At 51.4% G+C, this 25,576-nt stretch overlaps 1 protein-coding gene across 2 annotated transcripts in view; it reads left to right on the plus strand.

Annotated features, from left to right (window-relative positions):
• The window catches only part of SEH1L (SEH1 like nucleoporin), a 71,875-nt gene that overhangs the window by 7,519 nt on the left and 38,780 nt on the right, over positions 1–25,576 (plus strand). For both annotated transcript variants that reach the window (XM_075314586.1, XM_075314587.1), the window contains exons 3-5: positions 4,081–4,227; positions 5,705–5,916; positions 22,578–22,676. In XM_075314586.1, coding sequence (XP_075170701.1) covers positions 4,081–4,227; positions 5,705–5,916; positions 22,578–22,676 — 458 coding nt within the window. The remainder of the gene's footprint in view (positions 1–4,080; positions 4,228–5,704; positions 5,917–22,577; positions 22,677–25,576) is intronic.

A 25,576-nucleotide genomic window follows, 5' to 3' on the forward strand; every position in this document is an offset into this window, starting at 1 on the left:
GCACAGTAGTAGCGGTGGCCGACGGCACTTCTCTTAAGGATCCCACTGACCGCCAGGTTGACCTTCTGGCCAAGTCTGTATTTGAGGCGGCAGGAGCCTCCTTCTCTCCGTCTTTTGCGGCGGTGTGGGCTCTTAAGGCTATCTCTGCCTCTCTGGCGGAGATTCATTCCCTTTCCAGGGACTCTATTCCTGAGATGGATGCCTTAACTTCCCGAGCTTCGGCTTTTGCATCCTACGCCATGTCTGCCGTCCTGGAGGCTTCTCACCGCACGGCAGTGGCTTCCGCTAACTCCCTCGCGATCCGCAGGATCTTGTGGCTTCGAGAGTGGAAAGCGGACGCTTCCTCTAAGAAGTACCTTGCGAGTCTCCCTTTTACTGGGTCACGGCTGTTTGGGGAACAGCTGGATGACATAATTAAGGAAGCTACTGGCGGGAAGAGTACTTCCTTGCCACAAGCTAAAGCCAAGAAACCTACCCAGGGCAGGAACCAATCGAGGTTTCGTTCCTTTCGTTCCTCTAACTGGTCATCCTCTAAACCCACAGTCTCGTCCACTACCGCCAAGGATCGCAAATCCAACTGGCGCGCAAAGCCGCGTCCTCAAAAGACCGGAGGAGCCGCTGCCACCAAGGCAGCCTCCTCGTGACTATCTGGCCGCGCCAGCAACGTCCTTGGTCGGGGGCAGGCTCTCCCACTTTGGCGACGTGTGGTTGCAACACGTCTCCGATCAGTGGGTGCGGGATATCATCACCCACGGCTACAGGATACCTTTTTCCTCCAGCCCGCCAAACAGATTTTTTCTGTCCACCCCCCCCTGCTCCAAAGCCGCCGCCTTCTCTCAGGCCGTGGCATCCCTGCAGACCAACGGTGTAATTGTTCCGGTCCCCGCCCGGGAACGGTTCAGAGGTTTCTACTCAAACCTCTTTCTAGTTCCCAAAAAGGACGGTTCCTCCCGGCCCATCCTGGATCTCAAGCTTCTCAACAAGCATGTTCAGGTGCGGCACTTTCGCATGGAATCTCTAAGATCGGTCATTGCCTCAATGACCCAGGGAGATTTTCTGGCATCCATCGACATCAGAGATGCCTATCTGCATGTGCCTATTGCGGTTTCACACCAGCGCTGGCTACGCTTTGCGATCGGAGAGGAACATTTCCAGTTCGTGGCTCTTCCCTTTGGCTTAGCCACGGCCCCCCGAGTGTTCACCAAGGTCATGGCAGCAGTGGTTGCGGTCCTGCACCTCCAGGGGTTGGCAGTGATTCCTTACCTGGACGACCTTCTAGTCAAGGCCTCATCCAGTGTAGACTGTCAGCGGAGTGTCTCGCTCACTCTCGCCACTCTAGTCCAATTCGGGTGGCTTGTCAACCTCCCCAAGTCGACTCTGACCCCGACCCAGGTACTTTTGTACCTAGGGATGCAATTCGAGACTCTGCCGGCACTTGTCAAGTTGCCCTTAGTCAAACAGCAGTCCCTTCGTCTGGCAGTGCGCTCTCTGCTGAGGCACCGCCGTCATTCCATCAGACACCTCATGCAGGTGCTGGGTCAGATGGTGGCGTCCATGGAAGCGGTTCCCTTTGCCCAGTTCCATCTGCGTCCCTTGCAGCTGGACATTCTCCGCTGTTGGGACAAGCGGATCTCTTCTTTGGACAGGCTGGTGGCTCTGTCATCACAGGCCAGGAACTCCCTTCAGTGGTGGCTTCAGCCCCTCTCCCTTTCACAGGGACGGTCCTTCCTGACTCCGTCCTGGGTGATCCTCACCACGGATGCCAGTCTCTCCGGCTGGGGAGCGGTGTTTCTCCATCACCGAGCACAGGGCACTTGGACTCCGTCCGAATCAGCCCTCCCGATCAATGTGCTGGAGATCAGAGCCGTGTTTCTAGCTCTCCTAGACTTTCACCACCTATTGGCGGGCAAGCACATTCGGGTTCAGTCGGACAACGCGACAGCGGTTGCCTACATCAATCACCAGGGCGGAACTCACAGCCGTCTGGCGATGTTGGAGGTTCAACGAATCCTCCAGTGGACGGAGGACTCAAAGTCCACCATATCCGCAGTCCACATCCCAGGCGTGGAAAACTGGGAGGCCGATTATCTCAGCCGTCAAACCGTGGACGGCGGCGAGTGGGCACTGCATCCGTCAGTGTTCAGGTCAATTTGCCGCAAGTGGGGCACTCCGGAAGTAGATCTAATGGCTTCCCGGCACAACAAGAAGGTTCCGGTTTACGTGGCTCGCTCCCACGATCCTCAAGCCTTCGCAGCAGACGCACTGGTTCAGGATTGGTCTCAGTTCAGTCTGGCCTATGTGTTTCCCACTCTAGCGCTATTGCCCAGGGTTCTGCGCAAGATCCGAATGGAGGGCCGTCGAGTAATACTCATTGCTCCGGACTGGCCCAGGCGAGCCTGGTACCCAGACCTGCTCCGCCTGTCCGTAGGGGTGCCGTGGCATCTTCCGGACCGCCCAGACCTTCTCTCTCAAGGTCCGTTCTTCCGCCAGAATTCTGCGGCTCTCAGATTGACGGCGTGGCTCTTGAGTCCTGGATCCTGACGGCTTCAGGCATTCCCTCTGAGGTCATCTCCACCATGACTCAGGCTCGGAAGTCTTCCTCGGCTAAGATTTACCACAGGACTTGGAAAATTTTCCTGTCCTGGTGTCGCTCTTCCGGCCATGCTCCTTGGCCGTTCGCCTTGCCGACCATCCTGTCTTTTCTACAGTCGGGTCTACAGTTGGGTCTGTCCCTCAATTCACTTAAGGGACAGGTGTCGGCTTTGTCGGTATTGTTCCAGCGGCGTATCGCCCGACTGGCTCAGGTGCGCACCTTCATGCAGGGCGCATCTCACATCATTCCTCCTTACCGACGACCCTTGGATCCCTGGGACCTTAATTTGGTCCTCACGGCCTTACAGAAGCCCCCTTTTGAGCCTCTCAGGGAGGTTCCTTTGTCTAGACTTTCACAGAAAGTTGTCTTTCTAGTAGCCATAACTTCTCTCAGGAGAGTTTCTGATTTGGCTGCGCTTTCTTCGGAATCCCCCTTTTTGGTGTTTCACCAAGACAAGGTGGTTCTTCGTCCGACTCCGGACTTTCTCCCTAAGGTGGTGTCTTCCTTCCACCTTAACCAGGACATTTCATTGCCCTCTTTTTGTCCGGCCCCTGTGCATCGCTTTGAGAAGGCGTTGCACACCTTAGATTTGGTGCGGGCGCTCCGAATCTATGTGTCTCGCACCGCCGTTTTTCGGCGGTGCACCTCACTTTTTGTGCTAACCACGGGTCAGCGCAAGGGCCTTTCGGCGTCTAAACCGACCTTGGCTCGTTGGGTTAGGTCGGCTATCGCCGATGCCTACCAATCTTCTCAGGTGCCTCCCCCGTCGGGGATTAAGGCGCACTCGACCAGAGCTGTCGGTGCCTCCTGGGCTTTCAGGCACCAGGCTACGGCTCAGCAAGTGTGTCAGGCTGCCACTTGGTCCAGTCTGCACACTTTTTCTAAGCACTACCAAGTGCATGCTCATGCTTCGGCAGATGCGAGCTTGGGCAGACGCATCCTTCAGGCGGCTGTCGCCCATTTGTGAAGTTAGGTGTTGCCTACTTCTCCGTTTCGTTTATTTCCCACCCATGGACTGCTTTGGAACGTCCCATGGTCTGGGTCTCCCATAAAGGAACGATAAAGAAAAAGAGAATTTTGTTTACTTACCGTAAATTCTTTTTCTTATAGTTCCGACATGGGAGACCCAGCACCCTCCCTGTTGCCTGTTGGCAGTTTTTTTGTTCCGTGTGCTTCACGGCTGTTGTTAGTAGACAGAGTGCTGGTTTTGCCGAGTTTTACTCTATCTCTACTTATGGGTGGATGTCCTCCTTCAGCTTTTGCACTGAACTGGGTAGATTGTCATCCAGGGGGTGTATATAGCCCGGAGGGAGGAGCTACACGTTTGAGTGTAGTGCTTTGTGTGTCCTCCGGAGGTCGCTAGCTATACACCCATGGTCTGGGTCTCCCATGTCGGAACTATAAGAAAAAGAATTTACGGTAAGTAAACAAAATTCTCTTTTTTAAGTTTGTATTGTCCATATACTAATTCTCATGCCTGTGTTCAGACACACAGTGGGTCGGTGTGGCGAGTAACGTGGGCTCATCCAGAGTTTGGTCAGGTGCTGGCGTCATGTTCATTTGACAGAACGGCTGCGGTGTGGGAAGAAATCGTAGGAGAATCAAACGACAAACCTAGAGGACAAAGTCATTGGGTAAGATCACCTTGGGCTTACACTACATGATTCTTGACAAAAAAACTATAAAATGTCTTCCTTCTAGATAAATGATGGAAGAACCATCAGATTAGATGTCCACAAGAGGATCAATAAGGATGTGGACACATTTCTGCACTGGATTTTGTAAAGCAATTTTTGTCATCTGGGATGGAGTGACCGCTCCGAAAAATGTCATTCTGGTTATTTTTTATTTTTCTCTCTTTTCAAACTTGTGATCAATTTTGAATTTTAGTTAAAGCACCACTCAAGTGTTTTTTTTTTCTTTTTTGGGGGTGGGGGGTTCCCTGCAGCTCAACTTTTTACTTGCCAACTCTAATTGTTTAGGGTCTGGTAAGTGTGATTCTTTTTAGATGGTGTCTGCTTTCTTTTGGGGGTAAACTTAGTAGTAAATGTAAGCAGGTAATAAGCAGGTAATTTTAAACCATTGTAAATATGGTATGCACCCACCACTGTAGGACTGGTTCTGCATTATGAGAATAGCAGATCCGATAAGAAAATGCGCATCTGAGCCAGTAATCGGATTATCACAAAATGTTTATGTTCCAGGATGTGATGACTTGATTATAATTCGAATAAATACTTTTTTTTTTTTAATTTTTTGTTTTAATTAGGGGAAAAAAATTTCTAAGACACACCCTGAAACTAAGCCCCAACGCATGTTTCAGAGAAAAAAATATGAGACCCTGTGTTATTATCTGGGAAAGTGTGTGTGTGTGTGTGTGTCTGTCTGTCTAATATAAAAAATAAATCTATATCATTTTTTTAATTTATTTCTTTGTTTTGGTTGATGATCTTTATATTGATACTATTTTGGGGTACATACGAAGCTTTGCCTTTTCTTCTGCATTTATTGTTTTGTTGTGTGGAATTGCGGCAAGCAAAAATCTGTTTTACAATTTCATTTTTTTTTCCTCCAATTTTTTTTTTTTTTTCTTTTTTAATGTAGTTTTTTGTTTTTTTCTTTTACATTTTGCTTCGTAAAATACCTGACCCTGTGACCTTCTGATTGCTTATATTATATAAACCAATACCACAGAGTTGCTGTATCTAGGAAAAATCACTGTCTCCTATGAGTCCAGCCACAGACTGAGCAGTTTGGATGTCACAGATGAGATCACATGACCTCATCGGGGGGTGTTTACCAGGCCACGAGCTGGCACAGCAAGCCATCGCCTCCCTGTGTGCTGTTGCCCGCCAGAAGTAACGTCCAGGCCGGATCACGGCACTCAAATGCCCCTGTATCAATTGACCATTAATAAGCAGGTAGCAAGACCAAGGAAAAAAGACACACTCTGCTGCCTGCAAAACGGTCTCCTCTGTAGTCTACCCATACACATCAGAGGCACATTTTATGTGAATAAAAGCAAAACATTTTTGGGATTTTGCTCTTGATATTATCTGAAAAAGTTTTCTAAAAATTAAATAACCTTTAGTTTTCATTGTGTATTGTTAGGTGAAGAGAACTACGCTTGTGGATAGCAGGACGTCGGTGACCGATGTCAAGTTTGCCCCCAAGCACATTGGCTTAATGTTGGCCACGTGCTCTGCAGATGGGGTGGTTAGGATCTACGAAGCCCCTGACGTGATGAATCTCAGTCAGTGGTCTCTGCAGCATGAAATATCTTGTAAATTGAGCTGTAGTTGTATTTCTTGGAATCCCTCAAGGTAAGTTGTTTTCTTTGCTCCAGTCCGGGGGGGTCATTCTACACAATAATGGTGGCTAGTTACTATTCAACTATTCAAGAGCCTCGGTATAGAAGTATGATCGCATATACTGCAGGAAATATTTGAGATTTCTTTATCTACCCTACCAGGACCTTCGAAATAAAGACCTTACAGAGTGCACTGGTGCCAAAGATCTCCTGGATGACTTTTCACCATAGTATATACATATATATAATGTTCCCCATCATGGATCCATCCTGGTGTATATGCCTTCCATCACGCCCCACACAAAAAATTGACGATTATACTCACTATCCCTCCTCTGCCCTGGTTCTAGGTGTTCTTTTCTAATGCCGGCAACTGACTTCAGTGTGTAAGTGACGCCGCGCATGATGTCAATGCCATGTGCCCCCAGTTACATGCTATAGTACAGATTATACTTCGGCACTTAATTATTTTCTCTACTATTGCATTTCATTTTTAACTTCTGAGCATCAACCCTATCTCCTCGGTGAGCCAGACCTATTCTACCTATCCTCCGATTAATTCCCAGTTACATGCTGTCAGTTGCCAAAATATTCACTGCTCCCTACACCTGGAATTATGGGCGAGGGGAGCAGTTCATTTTCATTCTTTTTAATGATCATGTGTGCCGCTATTAAAGAAAATAAATATTCACTGGTCCTCACGCCTATAATCCCACCCACCTCTCGGTATTGGCTTCAATGCATAGAGGTGGGCGGGATTATGAGCGTGGGGGAGCAGTGAATATTAATTTTCTTTTTTAGCAGGCAAACTGTTAGCCCCAGTGCTTACACTTCCCCCACATCCAGGTACATCTGAACTATAGGACACAAAATACATTTTTTTTTTTCCTTATTTCACCATACTTAGATTTTATTTATTTATTTCCCCCCCCCCCTATTTTCACTACATTGAATGGTAAAGAAAAGGACATTCAAAAGTACAACTCGTCCCACAAAAAAACAAACAAAAAAAACATCATACAGCTATGTGGCTGAAATCCATAAGTTAGGGTTCTTTTGAAGAAAGAGTGAAGAAGAGAGAGAAAAAAAATACACAACAAGAGTTGCAAAACTGAAAATTGTCTGCGGAGGGAATGGGTTAGGGCTGCTTCTCACTTGCGAGTTTCTCGCAGTAGAGCAATGCGAGAAAATCTCGCATTGGAATCGGACACATGTTAGTGATTGATTCAGCTCATATCTGCGATTTTTTTTTTTTTTTTTTTTTTTTTTTTTTCTCAGTCCAAATCAGACTGAGAAAAAAATCGCAGCATGCTGCTTTTTCTTTGTCGCTCCATTGGGAGACCCAGACAATTGGGGTGTATAGGCTATGCCTCCGGAGGCCACACAAAGTATTACACTTAAAAGTGTTAAGCCCCTCCCCTTCTGCCTATACACCCCCCGTGCTCCCACGGGCTCCTCAGTTTTTTGCTTTGTGCGAAGGAGGTCAGACACGCACGCACAGCTCCACAGATTGGTCAGCAGCAGCTGCTGACCATGTCGGATGGAAGAAAAGTGGGCCCATATAGAGCCCCCAGCATGCTCCCTTCTCACCCCACTCTTGTCGGTGGTGTGGTTAAGGTTGAGGTATCCATTGCGGGTACGGAGGCTGGAGCCCACATGCTGTTTTCCTTCCCCATCCCCCTCAGGGCTCTGGGTGAAGTGGGATCCTATCGGTCTCCAGGCACTGAGACCGTGCTTCATCCACAACTCCTGTGGAGCCTGCTGGATAGGAGCCGGGTATCGTTCAGGGACATGGCCCTGCTACTTGGAGGAATGGTCCCTTCACCCGGATACTCTGTATCCCTGTGGGGACAGCGCACAGCAACACTCCAGCTTTGCTGGGTGTGCTAGTGCACCGGGGACCACGGCGCTGACCGGGTTAATATGTGCCATTACACACTCAGCGTTGCTGAGTGTGTTTATGTATAGGGACTGCCGCACTGACCGCCGCGGCCATGGAAACACTGCGGCGCGGCTGGGACTTGTAGTGCGCCGGGGACTTTCACGCCGGCCGTGCTTTTACGGCGGCCGCGTTTATTACTAGAGTCCCCGGCTTTTTGCGGCCTAGTTTCCTTTCCTCCCGCCCACAGCCCTGACAGGCAGGGGAAGGGCGGGACGCTGCACAGAACGAGCAGCACTGAGGGCTGGAGCATGCTTTGCATACTCCACCCCTCTCACTGTGCACAGTGCGGGCACCAGTTCCCGCTCTTTCTGGGTCACGCCCACGGCTCCCTCCTCTCCTCAGGACGCCGGCAGCCATTCCTGTCAGCTCCTCGGACGCTGCAGAGGGGGACAAAGTCTGGGAGACCCAGGCAGGGACTCTGGTGGCCTCACAACCGGTTTAGGCGGGTGGTAAGCAGCACCTGTGGTGCTAGCCCCATTGTGCAGTAGTGTAACATTATATGTTTATGGTATATATGTTTTACACTGTATGGTGCACTGTTGATTTCTGGCTATATACCCTATTGTGTTACTCAGGGAAGATAATAGCATGGCGCCCACGAAAGGCAGGGGTGCCAAAACACAGGCTTATTATGTTGCCTGCGCCGCATGTACGACCCCGCTACCGGCAGGTTCCACTGACCCTCATTGTGTGCACTGTTCGGCCCCTGTGGCACTTACTCAGCCGGAGCCTCTGCTAAGAGGGGCCCAGGGGGAGCCACCTGCTAACACTGTTCAGGTGACGGGGACGGAGTTTGCAAAACTCTCTGAGACTATGGCTAAGATACTAGAAGCCTTGCAGTCCAGGCCAGTATCTCAGCACAGGGACTTTGTTGAATCTTTGTTCCCTGGCCCACCTCAGCTGGACCAACAATGTCCTCCCGGGGTATCTCATGGATCCCAGGCTGAGGGTTCTGACACAGACCCCAGCCCCAGACCGACTAAGCGAGCTCGCTTAGATTTTCCCTCGACATCATCATATTGTGCAGGGTCTCAGAGGGGGGAATCTCTGGTTGATGATGCGGAGACAGCTGATCAGGATTCTGATCCTGAGGCCGCTCTCAATCTTGATACTCCGGACGGGGACGCCATAGTGAACGACCTTATTGCGTCCATCAATCGTATGTTGGATATTTCTCCCTCAGCTCCTCCGGTGGAGGAGTCAGCTTCTCAGCAGGAGAAATTCCGTTTCAGGTTTCCCAAGCGTACACCGAGTATGTTTCTGGACCACTCTGATTTCAGAGAGGCAGTCCAGAATCACCATGCTTGTCCAGATAAGCGTTTTTCTAAGCGCCTTAAGGATACACGTTATCCTTTTCCCCCTGACGTGGTCAAAAGTTGGGCTCAGTGTCCCAAAGTGGATCCTCCAATCTCCAGACTGGCAGCTAGATCCATACTTGCAAGATGGGGCTTCACTCAAAGATGCCACTGACAGGCAGATGGAACTCTGGTTGAAATCCATCTATGAAGCTATCGGCGCTTCTTTTGCCCCAGCGTTCGCAGCCGTATGGGCGCTACAAGCTATCTCAGCAGGTCAAGCGCAAATTGACGCAGCCACACGCACGTCCGCGCCACAGGTGGCGTCCATAACCACTCAGACGTCGGCATTTGCGTCTTACGCTATTAATGCTGTCCTGGACTCTGCGAGCCGTACGGCGGTTGCAGCCGCCAATTCGGTGGTACTCCGCAGGGCCTTGTGGCTACGGGAATGGAAGGCAGATTCTGTTTCCAAAAGGCGCTTAACCAGTTTGCCAATTTCTGGCGACCGATTGTTTGGCGAGCGTTTGGATGAAATCATCAAACAATCCAAGGGAAAGGATACATCCTTACCCCAGCCCAAACCGAACATACCCCAACAGAGGAAGGGGCAGTCGAGGTTTCGGTCCTTTCGGGGCGCGGGCAGGTCCCAATTCTCCTCGTCCAAAAGGCCTCAGAAAGATCAAAGGAACTCTGATGCATGGCGGTCTAAGTCACGTCCTAAAAAGGCCACCGGAGGTGCCGCTACCAAAGCGGCTTCCTCATGACTTTCGGCCTCCTCACTCCGCATCTTCGGTCGGTGGCAGGCTCTCCCGCTTTTGCGACGCCTGGCTGCCACGGGTAAAAGACCGTTGGGTGAGAGACATTCTGTCTCACGGTTACAAGATAGAGTTCACCTCTCGTCCCCCGACTCGATTCTTCAGGTCATCCCCGCCTCCCGAGCGAGCCGAGGCTCTTCTGCAGGCGCTGGGCACTCTGAAGGCAGAAGGAGTGGTGGTCCCTGTTCCTCTTCAGCAACAGGGCCACGGGTTTTCACCAAGGTTATGGCTACTGTAGTAGCGGTCCTCCACTCTCAGGGTCACTCGGTGATCTCTTACTTGGACAATCTCCTGATCAAGGCACCCTCTCAAGAGGCATGCCAACACAGCCTCGACGCTACCCTGGAGACTCTCCAGAGTTTCGGGTGGATCATCAATTTTCCAAAGTCAAATCTGACACCGGCCCAATCGCTCACATACCTTGGCATGGAGTTTCATACCCTCTCAGCGATAGTGAAGCTTCCGCTGATCAAGCAGCGGTCACTACAGACAGGGGTACAATCTCTCCTTCAAGGCCAGTCACACCCCTTGAGGCGCCTCATGCACTTCCTGGGGAAGATGGTGGCAGCAATGGAGGCAGTTCCTTTCGCGCAGTTTCACCTGCGTCCTCTTCAATGGGACATCCTACGCAAATGGGACAGGAAGCCGACGTCCCTCGACAGGAACGTCTCCCTCTCTCAGGCGACCAAAGCTTCCCTTCGGTGGTGGCTTCTTCCCACTTCATTATCGAAGGGGAAATCCTTCCTACCCCCATCCTGGGAGGTGGTCACGACGGACGCAAGTCTGTCAGGGTGGGGAGCGGTTTTTCTCCACCACAGGGCTCAGGGTACCTGGACCCAGCAAGAGTCCTCGCTTCAGATCAATGTTCTGGAAATACGGGCAGTGTATCTTGCCCTGAAAGCGTTCCAGCAGTGGCTGGAAGGCAAGCAGATCAGAATTCAGTCGGACAATTCCACAGCGGCGTGTTTCAGGAGATCTGTTGCCGCTGGGGGGTGCCGGACGTCGACCTCATGGCGTCCCTGCACAACAACAAGGTACCGACATTCATGGCACGGTCTCAAGATCCCAGAGCTCTGGCGGCAGACGCCTTAGTTCAGGATTGGTCGCAGTTTCAGCTCCCTTATGTGTTTCCTCCGCTGGCACTGTTGCCCAGAGTGTTACGCAAGATCAGGGCCGACTGCCGCCGCGTCATCCTCGTCGCTCCAGACTGGCCGAGGCGGTCGTGGTACCCGGATCTGTGGCATCTCACGGTCGGCCAACCGTGGGCACTACCAGACCGACCAGACTTGCTATCTCAAGGGCCGTTTTTCCATCTGAATTCTGCGGCCCTCAACCTGACTGTGTGGCCATTGAGTCCTGGATCCTAGCGTCTTCAGGGTTATCTCAAGACGTCATTGCCACTATGAGACAGGCTAGGAAACCAACGTCCGCCAAGATCTACCACAGGACGTGGAAAATTTTCCTGTCGTGGTGTTCTGCTCAGGGTTTTTCTCCCTGGCCTTTTGCCTTGCCCACTTTTCTGTTTTTCCTTCAATCTGGACTGGAAAAGGGTTTGTCGCTCGGCTCCCTTAAGGGACAAGTCTCAGCGCTCTCTGTGTTTTTCCAGAAGCGCCTAGCCAGACTTCCACAGGTACGCACGTTCCTGCAGGGGGTTTGTCACATCGTTCCTCCTTACAAGCGGCCGTTAGAACCCTGGGATCTGAACAGGGTGCTGCTGGTTCTTCAGAAACCACCATTCGAGCCAATGAGAGATATTTCTCTCTCACGCCTTTCGCAGAAAGTGGTTTTTCTAGTAGCAGTCACTTCACTTCGGAGAGTGTCTGAGCTAGCAGCGCTGTCATGCAAAGCCCCTTTCCTGGTTTTTCACCAGGACAAGGTGGTTCTGCGTCCGGTTCCGGAATTTCTCCCTAAGGTGGTATCCCCCTTTCATCTCAATCAGGATATCTCCTTACCTTCTTTTTGTCCTCATCCAGTTCACGAATGTGAAAAGGATTTGCACTTGTTAGATCTAGTGAGAGCACTCAGACTCTACATTTCTCGTACGGCGCCCCTGCGCCGCTCGGATGCACTCTTTGTCCTTGTCGCTGGCCAGTGTAAAGGGTCACAGGCTTCCAAATCAACCTTGGCTCGGTGGATCAAGGAGCCAATTCTCGAAGCCTACCGTTCGGCTGGGCTTCCGGTTCCCTCAGGGCTGAAGGCCCATTCTACCAGAGCCGTGGGCGCGTCCTGGGCTTTGAGGCACCAGGCTACGGCTCAGCAGGTGTGTCAGGCGGCTACCTGGTCGAGCCTGCACACTTTCACGAAGCACTATCAGGTGCATACCTATGCTTCGGCGGATGCCAGCCTAGGTAGACGAGTCCTTCAGGCGGCGGTTGCCCACCTGTAGGAAGAGGCCGTTTTACGGCTCTCTTACGAGGTATTATTTTACCCACCCAGGGACTGCTTTTGGACGTCCCAATTGTCTGGGTCTCCCAATGGAGCGACAAAGAAGAAGGGAATTTTGTTTACTTACCGTAAATTCCTTTTCTTCTAGCTCCAATTGGGAGACCCAGCGCCCGCCCCTGTTTTTTTGTGTACACATGTTGTTCATGTTGAATGGTTTCAGTTCTCCGATATTCCTTCGGATTGAAGTTACTTTAAACCAGTTTATAATTCTTTTTCCTCCTTCTTGCTTTTGCACCAAAACTGAGGAGCCCGTGGGAGCACGGGGGGTGTATAGGCAGAAGGGGAGGGGCTTAACACTTTTAAGTGTAATACGTTGTGCGGCCTCCGGAGGCATAGCCTATACACCCCAATTGTCTGGGTCTCCCAATTGGAGCTAGAAGAAAAGGAATTTACGGTAAGTAAACAAAATTCCCTTCTTTGCGAGTTTCTACTGCGATTCTCTCCAATGCAAGTCTATGGGAGCGTGTAAATAATCGGATGTCACGGGACGGCCCTCACACCATCCTAGTGACATGCGATTTTCTAAATACATTTCTCGCATGTTTCCTAAAACACTGGAAACGAGCGATGTCTCACAATGTCTGTCAATCACTATTCTCTGTCAGTCGGTCTCCCTCTCGGTCTCTATTCTCTCTCTGTCGGTCCGTCACTATCTCTGTCCCTCTCTCACAGTCTGTCGGTCATTTTCCCCTCCTCTCTCATACTCACCGTTCCCCGATCCCCGGCGCGGCGCTGCACGGCATTCACACTGCTGCGGCGGCTTTTACTATTTTGAAAAAGCCGGCCGCCCATTAAACAATCTCGTATTCCCTGCTTTCCCAGCCCACAGGCGCCTATGATTGGTTGCAGTGAGACACGCCCCCAAGCTGAGTGACAGGTGTCTCACTGCACCCAATCACAGCAGCCGGTGGGCGGGTCTATACTGTGCAGTGAAATAAATAATTAAAAAAACCGGCGTGCGGTCCCCCACCATTTTAATACCAGCCAGATACAGCCATACGACTGAAGGCTGGTATTCTCAGGATGGGGAGCTCCACGTTATGGGGAGCCCCCCAGCCTAACAATATCAGTCAGCAGCCGCCCAGAATTGCCGCATACATTAGATGCGACAGTTCTGGGACTGTACCCGGCTCTTCCCGATTTACCCTGGTGCGTTGGCAAATCGGGGTAATAAGGAGTTAATGGCAGCCCATAGCTGCCACTAAATCCTAGATTAATCATGTCAGGCGTCTGAGACACTCTCCATGATTAATCTGTAAGTGACAGTAAATAAACACACACACACCTGAAAAAATCATTTATTAGAAATAAAAAACACAAACAAATTCCCTCATTACCAATTTAATAAGCCCCAAAAAGCCCTCCATGTCCGGCGTAATCCACGGACCTCCAGCGTCGCTTCCAGCATGAAGGTGACAGGAGCTGTAGCAGACACCGCCGCTACTGTCACCTCCACGCAGCAACTGAGGTGAGTAGCGCAATCTGCTGAGGTGTCACTGAGGTTAATCGCGGCCACCGCTGTATCCAGTGGCGGCCACCGGGTAACCTCAGTGGCAGCTCAGCTGATCGCGCTACTCACCTCAGTTGCTGTGTGGAGGTGACAGGATCGGCGGTGTCTGCTGCAGCTCCTGTCACCTTCATGCTGGAAGCGACGCTGGAGGTCCGTGGATTACGCCGGACATGGAGGGCTTTTTGGGGCTTATTAAATTGGTAATGAGGGAATTTGTTTGTGTTTTTTATTTCTAATAAATGATTTTTCTTTATCGTTCCTTCCATGGGAGACCCAGACCATGGGTGTATAGCTAGCGCCTCCGGAGGACACACAAAGTACTACACTCAAACGTGTAGCTCCTCCCTCCGGGCTATATACACTCCCTGGATGACAATCTACCCAGTTCAATGCTTTGTGTTTCAGGAGGATACACACACTTGCATTCTCTGATATTTTTTCATTTTTATGATTTTCAAGATAGAAGAAAAGCGGGTCCAGTCTGGACTCCCGGCATGTCCCTTCACACCCCACTCAGTCGGCGGTGCTGTTAAGGTTGACTTTACAAGGCTGGAGCCTTCACATGCCGTGCTCCTTCACATCCTCTGAGAGGCTCTGGTTGGAAGTGGGAGCCATCACGGTCCTCTCTGCTTGCAGGAGACCGGTCTCCATCCGCAGCCCTGTCTGGTTCCTGCTGGAAGGAGCGTCCCCCATCCCCCTCAGGGACATGGCCCTGCGTCTCAAAAGCTACCAGTATTGAGACGTTTTTTCAGGGTCCCGGGTACTTTTATTAGGGGGACAGTATGTGTTTGATCGTTACTGTAAATTCCGGCCGGTTCTGGGTATTTCCCCTGAGAACCGCGCCGAAGGTGCCTGCTCGTCGGCCGCATTTTAAAATCTAGGCCTCGGCTTTAGTTTGGGCCTAGTTTCGGTTTCGGCTTCTCTGCATGTCATGCATACAGGCGCCGCCCACCGCTCGGCCAGCAGAGGGGAGGGCACTCCTCTCTGGGGAGATGTTCCCTCCCCTGTATATCTCTCTGCTCTCTCCCTGGGCCTCCGTTTTCCCGCTCTTGGCCTAATACCCGCCCCCCTCCTCCTTCCAGCGCCATTTTCTCAGCGTTCTTACACTGGACGGCGCTGGATGCTGCAGCTGCTGCTGTTTAGGAGGGCTGACGCTTCACTTGGGTTTTGAGCTGTGGAATCCGGAGGGCATACAGAGAGAGGTCTGGTAAGCCACAACCTCTGGTTGTGGGCTTTTTATTACACTCTCAGGACATAGGAGTGTTTGCTTGCTGCAGAACTTCCACCTCAGCAGCATGTCTGTCACCCGGAGCAAGGCTGCAAACATGTACGCTATTTGCACTGCATGTAAGCTCATTCTGCCAGAGCCAAGCACATACCCACATTGTGATGCCTGTGCTAATATGGTTGTGTCTCAGCCTGGAGTCTCCTCAGGGGTTCCTCCGGCTGCTTCGGCCCCGGTGGCTGAACCCCCGGCTTGGGTAGCATCCTTTTCACAAGCTATTTCCCAATCTTTTGCTGACTCCATGGGGCAGCTGTCCCGGACACTGCTGACCATGCATCAGCCCCCTTCTCAGGGTGCTTCGGCTGCTCCTAGCTCTGCAGAGCTCTGAGCATGTCCCAGGACCCCGTCCCCCTAAACGGAGACGCAGGGACCCTTCTTCTTCCTCTTCCCACGGCTCTGATTCACGTGCCGAGGTACAGGGCGAGGAGGATTCGTTTACTGTGGGCTCAGACGCTACCTCTATGTACCCCATTGACTTGTCTGAGGGTGATGCGGATGTTAGTGACTTGATTGCGTCCATTAACTCAGTACTGAACCTCAATCCACCAGAGTCAGAGGAACAAGCCTCTCTGGTAGAGATGCACCAGTTTACCTCACCTAAGAAAGCTAGGAGTATGTTTTTTAACCACTCCAGCTTTCAGACCATTGTTACCAAACCCAGGGCCTGTCCTGACAAACGTTTTCCTAAGCGTAGTTCAGATGACCGTTTTCCTTTTCCACCAGAGGTGGTTAAGGAATGGGACCAGTCCCCAAAGGTGGACCCTCCGGTGTCCAGAATCTCAGCCCGCACAGTCGTAGCTGTGGCTGATGGCACTTCTCTTAAGGATCCCACTGACCGCCAGGTTGACCTTTTGGCCAAGTCTGTATATGAGGCGGCAGGAGCTTCGTTCTCCCCGTCTTTTGCGGCAGTGTGGGCTCTCAAGGCAGTCTCTGCCTCTCTGGAGGAGATACATTCCCTTACCAGGGACTCTATTCCTGAGAGGGATGCCTTAACTTCTCAAGCTTCGGCTTTTGCATCCTACGCCATGTCTGCCATCCTGGAGGCTTCTCACCGCACGGCGGTGGCCTCCGCTAACTCCCTCGCGATCCGCAGGATCTTGTGGCTTCGAGAGTGGAAAGCAGACACTTCCTCTAAGAAGTACCTTGCGAGTCTCCCTTTTGCTGGGTCCCGGCTGTTTGGGGAACAGCTGGATGACATAATTAAGGAAGCTACTGGCGGGAAGAGTACTTCCTTGCCTCAAACTAAAGCCAGGAAACCTGTCCAGGGCAGGATCCAATCGAGGTTTCAGTCCTTTCGTTCCTCTAACTGGTCATCCTCTAAGCCCTCGACCGCGTCCACTACCGCAACCAAGGATCGTAAATCAAACTGGCGCGCAAAGCCGCGTCCTCAAAAGACCGGAGGAGCCGCTGCCACTAAGGCAGCCTCCTCTTGACTATCTGGCTGCGCCAGCAACGTCCTTGGTCGGTGGCAGGCTCTCCCACTTTGGAGACGTGTGGTTCCAACACGTCGCCGATCAGTGGGTGCGGGATATCATCCCCCACGGCTACAGGATAGAATTTTCTTCCAGCCCGCCAAACAGATTTTTTCTGTCCACACCCCCCTGCTCCAAAGCCGCCGCCTTCTCTCAGGCCGTGGCATCCCTGCAGGCCAACGGGGTAATTGTTCTGGTTCCCGCCCGGGAACGGTTCAGCGGTTTCTACTCAAACCTCTTTCTAGTCCCCAAGAAGGACGGTTCCTTCCGGCCCATCCTGGATCTCAAGCTTCTCAACAAGCATGTTCAGGTGCGGCACTTTCGCATGGAATCTCTGAGATCGGTCATTGCCTCAATGACCCAAGGAGATTTTCTGGCATCCATCGACATCAGAGACGCCTATCTGCATGTGCCAATTGCGGTCTCACACCAGCGTTGGCTACGCTTTGCAATCGGAGAGGAACATTTCCAATTCGTGGCTCTTCCCTTTGGCTTAGCCACGGCCCCTCGAGTGTTCACCAAGGTCATGGCAGCAGTGGTTGCGGTCCTGCACCTCCAGGGGTTGGCAGTGATTCCTTACCTGGACGACCTTCTAGTCAAGGCCTCATCCAGTGTAGACTGCCAGCGGAGTGTCTCTCTCACTGTCGCCACGCTAGTTCAGTTTGGGTGGCTTGTCAACCTGCCCAAGTCCACTCTGACCCCGACCCAGGTACTTATGTACCTAGGGATGCAATTCGAGACTCTGCCGGCACTTGTCAAGTTGCCCCTAGTCAAACAGCAGTCCCTTCGTCTGGCGGTGCGCTCTCTGCTGCGGCACCGCCGTCATTCCATCAGACACCTCATGCAGGTACTGGGTCAGATGGTGGCGTCAATGGAAGCGGTTCCCTTTGCCCAGTTCCATCTGCGTCCCTTGCAGCTGGACATTCTCCGCTGTTGGGACAAGCGGATCTCTTCCTTGGACAGGCTGGTGGCTCTGTCATCACAGGCCAGGAGCTCCCTTCAGTGGTGGCTTCAGCCCCTCTCTCTGTCACAGGGACGCTCCTTCCTGACTCCGTCCTGGGTGATCCTCACCACGGATGCCAGCCTCTCCGGTTGGGGAGCAGTATTTCTCCATCACCGAGCACAGGGCACTTGGACTCCGTCCGAATCAGCCCTCTCGATCAATGTGCTGGAGATCAGAGCTGTGTTTCTAGCTCTCCTAGACTTTCACCACCTCTTGGCGGGCAAGCACATTCGGGTTCAGTCGGACAACGCGACAGCGGTTGCCTACATCAATCACCAGGGCGGAACTCACAGCCGTCTGGCGATGTTGGAGATTCAACGAATCCTCCAGTGGACGGAGGACTCAAAGTCCACCATATCTGCAGTCCACATCCCAGGCGTGGAAAACTGGGAGGCCGATTATCTCAGCCGTCAAACCGTGGACAGCGGCGAGTGGGCCCTGCATCCGTCAGTGTTCAGATCGATCTGCCACAAGTGGGGCACTCCGGAAGTGGATCTAATGGCATCCCGGCACAACAACAAGGTTCCGGTTTACGTGGCTCGCTCCCACGATCCTCAAGCCTTCGCAGCAGACGCACTGGTTCAAGATTGGTCTCAGTTCCGTCTGGCCTATGTGTTTCCCCCTCTAGCGCTCTTGCCCAGGGTTCTGCGCAAGATCAGAACGGAGGGCCGTCGAGTCATACTCATTGCTCCGGACTGGCCCAGGCGAGCTTGGTACCCAGACCTCCTCCGCCTGTCCGTAGAGGTGCCGTGGCATCTCCCGGACCGCCCAGACCTTCTCTCTCAAGGTCCGTTCTTCCGCCAGAATTCTGCGGCTCTCAGATTGACGGCGTGGCTCTTGAGTCCTGGATCCTGACGGCTTCAGGCATTCCCTCTGAGGTCATCTCCACCATGACTCGGAAGTCTTCCTCGGCCAAGATTTACCACAGGACTTGGAGGATTTTCCTGTCCTGGTGTCGCTCTTCCGACCATGCTCCTTGGCCGTTCTCCTTGCCGACCATCCTGTCTTTTCTACAGTCTGGTCTACAGCTAGGTCTGTCCCTCAATTCCCTCAAGGGACAGGTGTCGGCTTTGTCGGTATTGTTCCAGCGGCGTATCGCCCGACTGGCTCAGGTGCGCACCTTCATGCAGGGCGCATCTCACATCATTCCTCCTTACCGGCGGCCCTTGGATCCCTGGGACCTTTAATCTGGACCTCACAGCCTTACAGAAACCCCCTTTTGAGCCTCTCAGGGAGGTTCCTTTGTCTAGACTTTCACAGAAAGTTGTTTTTCTAGTAGCCATAACTTCTCTCAGGAGAGTTTCTGATTTGGCTGCGCTCTCTTCGGAATCCCCCTTTTTGGTGTTTCACCAAGACAAGGTGGTTCTTCGTCCGACTCCGGACTTTCTCCCTAAGGTGGTGTCTTCTTTCCACCTTAACCAGGACATTTCATTGCCCTCTCTTTGTCCGGCCCCTGTGCATCGCTTTGAGAAGGCGTTGCACACCTTGGATTTGGTGCGAGCGCTCCGAATCTATCTATCACGCACCGCCGTTTTTCGGCGGTGCACCTCACTTTTTGTGCTAACCACGGGTCAGCGCAAGGGTCTCTCTGCTTCTAAACCGACCCTAGCTCGTTGGATTAGGTCGGCTATCGCCGATGCCTACCAGTGTTCTCAGGTGCCTCCCCCGCCGGGGATTAAGGCGCACTCGACCAGAGCTGTCGGTGCCTCCTGGGCTTTCAGGCACCAGGCTATGGCTCAGCAGGTTTGTCAGGCTGCCACTTGGTCCAGTCTGCACACTTTTTCGAAGCACTACCAGGTGCATGCTCATGCTTCGGCAGATGCGAGCTTGGGCAGACGCATCCTTCAGGCGGCTGTCGCCCATTTGTGAAGTTAGGTTTTGCCTACTTCTCAGTTTGGTTTATTTCCCACCCATGGACTGCTTTGGAACGTCCCATGGTCTGGGTCTCCCATGGAAGGAACGATAAAGAAAAAGAGAATTTTGTTTACTTACCGTAAATTCTTTTTCTTGTAGTTCCGACATGGGAAACCCAGCACCCTCCCTGTTGCCTGTTGGCAGTTTTTTGTTCCATGTGTTTCACCGGCTGTTGTTAGTAGACAGAGTTCTGGTTTTGCCGAGTTTTACTCTATCTCTACTTATGGGTGGATGTCCTCCTTCAGCTTTTGCACTGAACTGGGTAGATTGTCATCCAGGGAGTGTATATAGCCCGGAGGGAGGAGCTACACGTTTGAGTGTAGTACTTTGTGTGTCCTCCGGAGGCGCTAGCTATACACCCATGGTCTGGGTCTCCCATGTCGGAACTACAAGAAAAAGAATTTACGGTAAGTAAACAAAATTCTCTTTTTTTTCGTGTGTGTGTGTGTGTGTGTGTGTGTGTGTGTGTGTGTGTGTGTGTGTGTGTTTATTTACTGTCACTTACAGATTAATCATGGAGGGTGTTTCATAGACGCCTGACATGATTAATCTAGGATTTAGTGGCAGCTATGGGCTGCCATTAACTCCTTATTACCCCGATTTGCCAACGCACCAGTGTAAATCGGGAAGAGCCGGGTACAGTCCCAGAACTGTCGCATCTAATGTATGCAGCAATTCTGGGCGGCGGCTGACTGATATTGTTAGGCTGGGGGGCTCCCCATAACGTGGAGCTCCCCATCCTGAGAATACCAGCCTTCAGTCGTATGGCTTTATCTGGCTGGTATTAAAATTGGGGGGGGAACGCTCGCCGTTTTTTTTAAAATTATTTATTTCACTGCACAGTATAGACCCGCCCACCGGCTGCTGTGATTGGTTGTAGTGAGACACCTGTCACTCAGCGTGGAGGCGTGTCTCACTGCAACCAATCATAGGCGCCTGTGGGCGGGGAAAGCAGGGAATACGAGATTGTTTAATGGGCGGCCGGCTTTTTCAAAATAGTAAAAGCCGCCGGAGCAGTGTGAACGCCGTGCAGCGCCGCGGATCGGTGAGTATGAGAGAGGGCTGCTAACTTCAGTCACTCAGGAGATTAGCGGTCACCGGTGAGTCCTTCACAGGTGACCGCTAATCAGGACGCGGCACAGACAGAGCCGCAGCATGACAATGAAGTCGGGTGAAGTTCACCCGAGTTCATTCTGATCGTGCGGCTCTGTGTCTGCTGTCATCTGCCATTCAGCTCTGCTACATGGCTGTCTGTGTCTGCTGTCAGCGGCCATGTAGCAGCGCTGAATGGCAGATGACATAGTAAAAAACACGCATTACACACGCTAGTAAAATCATTAATTTATTCAGAAAAAGCATCGCACTTGCGTTGCACTCGGACCTAACGTGAACTAAAATCAGCCGAGTTTTTTTCAGCCCAGTCGGACTGATTTTACTCGCATAGATGTGTTTCCACCCATAAAGGGAACCTTCAACCAAGAAAGTGCAGTCCAATCTGCAGGCAATATGATATAGAGCAGGGGGAGCGGAGCAGATTATAATATAGTTTGATCCTCTGCTCTTTCTGCCATTTGTGGTCCAGTGGGCGGTCCTATCCGTGACTGATGGCTTTCTATGTATAAATGTGCATAGAGATATAACTCTGTCACTAATAGGACCGCCCACTGGACCAAAAATCCAAGAAATCGCCAGTTTCACTGGTTTAAACAGAAGTGAGGCTATGTGCACACGCTGCGTTTTTTTGACGCTGCGTTTTTTGGCCGCTAAAAACGCACAAAAACGCACCCGCGGAAAAAATGGCAAAAAACGCATGCGTTTTTGGCTGCGTTTTGCTGCGTTTTTGATCTGTTTTTCTGCGCTTTTCCAATGCATTGCATGGGGGGAAAATGCAGGAAAGAATTGACATGTCCATTTTTTTTTTTTTTTTTTTTTTTTAGCTCAAAAATACAGCTTAAAAAAAAAGTTTTGTGTGCGGACAGCAAAAATGAAAACTCATAGACTTTGCTGGGGTAGCAAAGTCATGCAGTTTTGAGGCCAAAAACGCACCCGAAAAACGCATTGTGTGAACTTACCCTTCTACTGAAGCTTTTCCTACAAGGTGACATTTTGAGCACTTCAATAAATTTGTAAAGAAACAACATTTTTGCATTTCCTGTTGACATTAAGGCCATGTGTCCACGCTGCGGAAAATGCGCGGATTTTGCCGCGGATTTCTCGTGGAAAAGCCGCGGATTTTCCGAGAATCTGCAGCAGCGGCACTTCCAAGCCATTTCAATGGCATTTTGGAAATGCTGTGTCCATGCTGTGGATTTTTCCGCGGCGGATTTGCCGCGGATTTTGATCCGGAAAAATCTGCAGCATGTCAATTATTGTTGCGGATTTTGATCCGGATTTTGGCTATAGAATGGGGGGAAAAAAAAAAACCGCATCAAAATCCGTGGCAATTCCACGGTAAATCCGCGGTAAATCCCCGGCAAATCCGCGGCAAAAAAAAGGTGCTGATTTGCCGCGAAAGTCGCGGATTTTCATGCAGAAAAATCCGCAGCAACATTCTACCGTGGACACATAGCCTAATGCTATTGTAGCATTAATATTACCAAATTGTTCACATTAATGAATTTAATGATGACGCCAATATCCGCTCATCAGGGATGAATGAACGTGGTGTAAAAGGGGCGCTGACTGATAATTGGGGAACCATTCTCCCTGATCATCCCTTAAATATGTCACCAATCACACAGTGAATGGGCATTTGTTTTTCTTAAAGATCATCATTCTCCGCAGCACAGTGTCATGTGTGAACAGGTGACGTGCTGCTGATAATGGGAACGTTCGCAGAGCACCATGTTAGCGATTGTTCTTTGCACATGAAAGTTTTGTTCCGTCTAAACAGACGATTAAATTGTCGCCAATCAGTGTAATTGTAGCCTTTATGTGGCATCTCTAGTCCTTAATTACATTTACTAAAAACCTCTGTTCTGTTTATTTAGTTCACGAGCGCATTCTCCTACCATTGCTGTGGGAAGTGACGACACTAGTCCTAATATAATGGGAAAGGTTCAGATCTATGAATACAACGAAAACACAAGGTGAGTCTCATGATTGTAAAACCTCAGAGCAATATATTAGAGCAGAATTTAGAGGGGCTCTTCGGACTCGTGATACTGGCTGCAGGTTGGCACTATGCGCAGACTCCGTATTCCTGTCAATTGCCAACTTGAGGAGGTGTTAACGACTAGATTGTCATCTACTTCTTTCAATGTTCTATTAAGATAAGCAAAAAAATAATCTTATCTCCACATGACTACCCACTTAATCTAACAATTGAAGGGAATCCGAATCCTGACAGTGTGCACAATGCACACTGGCAGGATTTTCCAATATGCAGTCAGTGTCTTAAGAAATGTACTTCAAGTCTTCAACACCTATTAAGGTTGTCATAAACTTCAGATAAACAGGTGAGGGCTGCACAATATCTCTGTGCTTTTCTACCTCTGTGACACCGCTGTTTTGTCTATTGCTATTACCTGTATATTTATAGGGAACCTGTCACCACTTTTTTGGCGTATAAGCTGTGGCCACCACCACCGGGCTCTTATATACAGCATTCTAACATGCTGTATATAAGAGCCCAGGCCGCTGTGAGAACATAAAAAACACTTTATAATACTTACCCAACGGTCGTGCGGTGGGCCTTATGGGCGTCTCCGTTCTTCGGTGCCGGCGCCGCCTCTTTCAGCCATCTTCGTCGTCCTTCTCTAGCCGCGGTGCATGACGCGTCCGACGTCATACACACTCACCGGCATTCAGGTCCTGAGCAGAGCCGATCAAAGTATTGTAGTGTGCCTGCGCAGGCCCGGTGAGTGTGTATGACGTAGACGCGTCATGCACACAGGCTTCAGAAAGAGGACAAAGATGGCCGAAAGAGGCAGCGCCGGCATCGGAGAAAGGAGACACCCATATGGCCCACCGAGCGACTGTTAGGTAAGTATTATAACGTGTTTTTTATGTTCTCACAGTGGCCTGGGCTCTTATATACAGCATGTCAGAATGCTGTATATAAGAGCCCGGTGGTGGTGGCCGCAGCTTATAGGGCAAAAAACAGGTGAAAGGTTCCCTTTAATTATTTAGCATTTGACTATTTTGGGCTCACATTTAGACTTGAGTATCCTTAATGCTATGACTTTATATAGTATATTATATCCTATATACTGTATATACTCGAGTATAAGCTGAGTTTTCCAGCCTATTATTTTTTTTTTTCTTTTTCGCTCCTAATTGGGAGACCCAGACAATTGGGTGTATAGCTACTGCCTCCGGAGGCCGCACAAAGTACTACACTTAAAAGTGTAAGGCCCCTCCCCTTCTGGCTATACACCCCCCCCCGTGGGAGCACGGGTCCCTCAGTTTTTGCTTTGTGCGAAGGAGGTCAGACACGCACGCATAGCTCCACTATTTAGTCAGCAGCAGCTGCTGACTATGTCGGATGGAAGAAAAGAGGGCCCATACAGGGCCCCCAGCATGCTCCCTTCTCACCCCACTTTCTGTCGGTGGTGCTTGTTAAGGTTGAGGTACCCATTGCGGGTACGGAGGCTGGAGCCCACATGCTGATTCCTTCCCCATCCCCATTAGGGCTCTGGGCGAAGTGGGATTTTACCGGTCTCCAGGCACTGAGACCGTGCTCCATCCGCAGCCCCTGGAGAAGCCGCTGGATATGGAGCTGAGTATCGTCAGGGACATGGCCCTGCTCCGTCAAGGTACTCTGTGTCCCCGTGCATACGCGCGCACACCGCAGCATTGCTGGGTGTGTTAGTGCGCCGGGGACAACAGCGCTGCTGCGCTTGTGCCATTTCCTCACTTCAGCTTAGCTGAGTGGGTAGACTCAGGGAGAACGGTCGCGCCGGCCGCTGGGACTGCGACGCGGCTGGGACTTGTGGTGCGCCGGGGACTTCCGCGCTGACCGTGCATATATCACGGCCGCGCTTATTACTACAGTCCCCGGCTTTTGCGGCCTAGTTCGTTCGTTCCCGCCTCCGCACCTGCCAGTCAGGAGGAGGGCGGGACGCTGTACAGAGCATCAGCGCTGAGGGCTGGAGTCTTTTTTACATACTCCAGCCCTCACACCAGGCACAGTAGGACGCAGTTTCCCGCACTTTGTTTGTGGCACGCCCACGGTCCGCCCCTCTTCACAGAACGCCGGCAGCCATTCCTGCCTGCACGCTGAGCTGCAGAGGGGAGACGGGGAGACCCAGACACGGGATTCTACGGCCTCATACCCGCTGTTCAGCGGGCGGTAAGCAGCCCTCAAGGGCTCACCCCCACTTGTGCCGTTTGTATACTGAGTATTTTGTGTTTGCAAATACTTTGTACTGTACGGTCGCTGGTGATTCTCGGCTATATACCCTCCTAGATTACAAGGAGGCAACAGCATGTCGTCCGCAAAACGCAAGGGTGCCAAGGCACAGACATTATATGCTGCCTGTACCGCATGTGGGGCTGCTCTACCGGCAGGTTCCACTGACCCCCATTGTGTGCAGTGCTCGGCCCCTGTGCAACTTGCACAGCCGGGGCCTCTGCTGGACGTGACCCAGAGTGTACCACCTGTGAATGCTGTCCAGGTGACAGGAACGGAATTTGCAGCTTTTGCTGACAGATTGTCTATGACCATGTCAAAGATTCTTGAAACATTGCAGTCTAGACCAGTAACTCAGACCATGGACACTGTGGCATCATTGCTCCCTGGTCCCCCTCAGCTGGAACACTTCCAAGCTCCGGGGGTGTCACATGCACCCCAGGGTGACGATTCTGACTCAGACAACAGTCCCAGACAACCTAAGCGGGCTCGTTATGAGGGGCCCTCAACTTCGTCTCACTGGTCAGGATCCCAGCGGGACAAATCTATGGGTGATGAGGCGGATGTAACTGATCAAGATTCTGATCCTGGGACCGCTCTCAATCTGGATACACCGGATGGTGACGCCATAGTGAA

Source organism: Anomaloglossus baeobatrachus, chromosome 6, assembly GCF_048569485.1.
Source record: "Anomaloglossus baeobatrachus isolate aAnoBae1 chromosome 6, aAnoBae1.hap1, whole genome shotgun sequence".
Classification (NCBI taxonomy): domain Eukaryota; kingdom Metazoa; phylum Chordata; class Amphibia; order Anura; family Aromobatidae; genus Anomaloglossus; species Anomaloglossus baeobatrachus.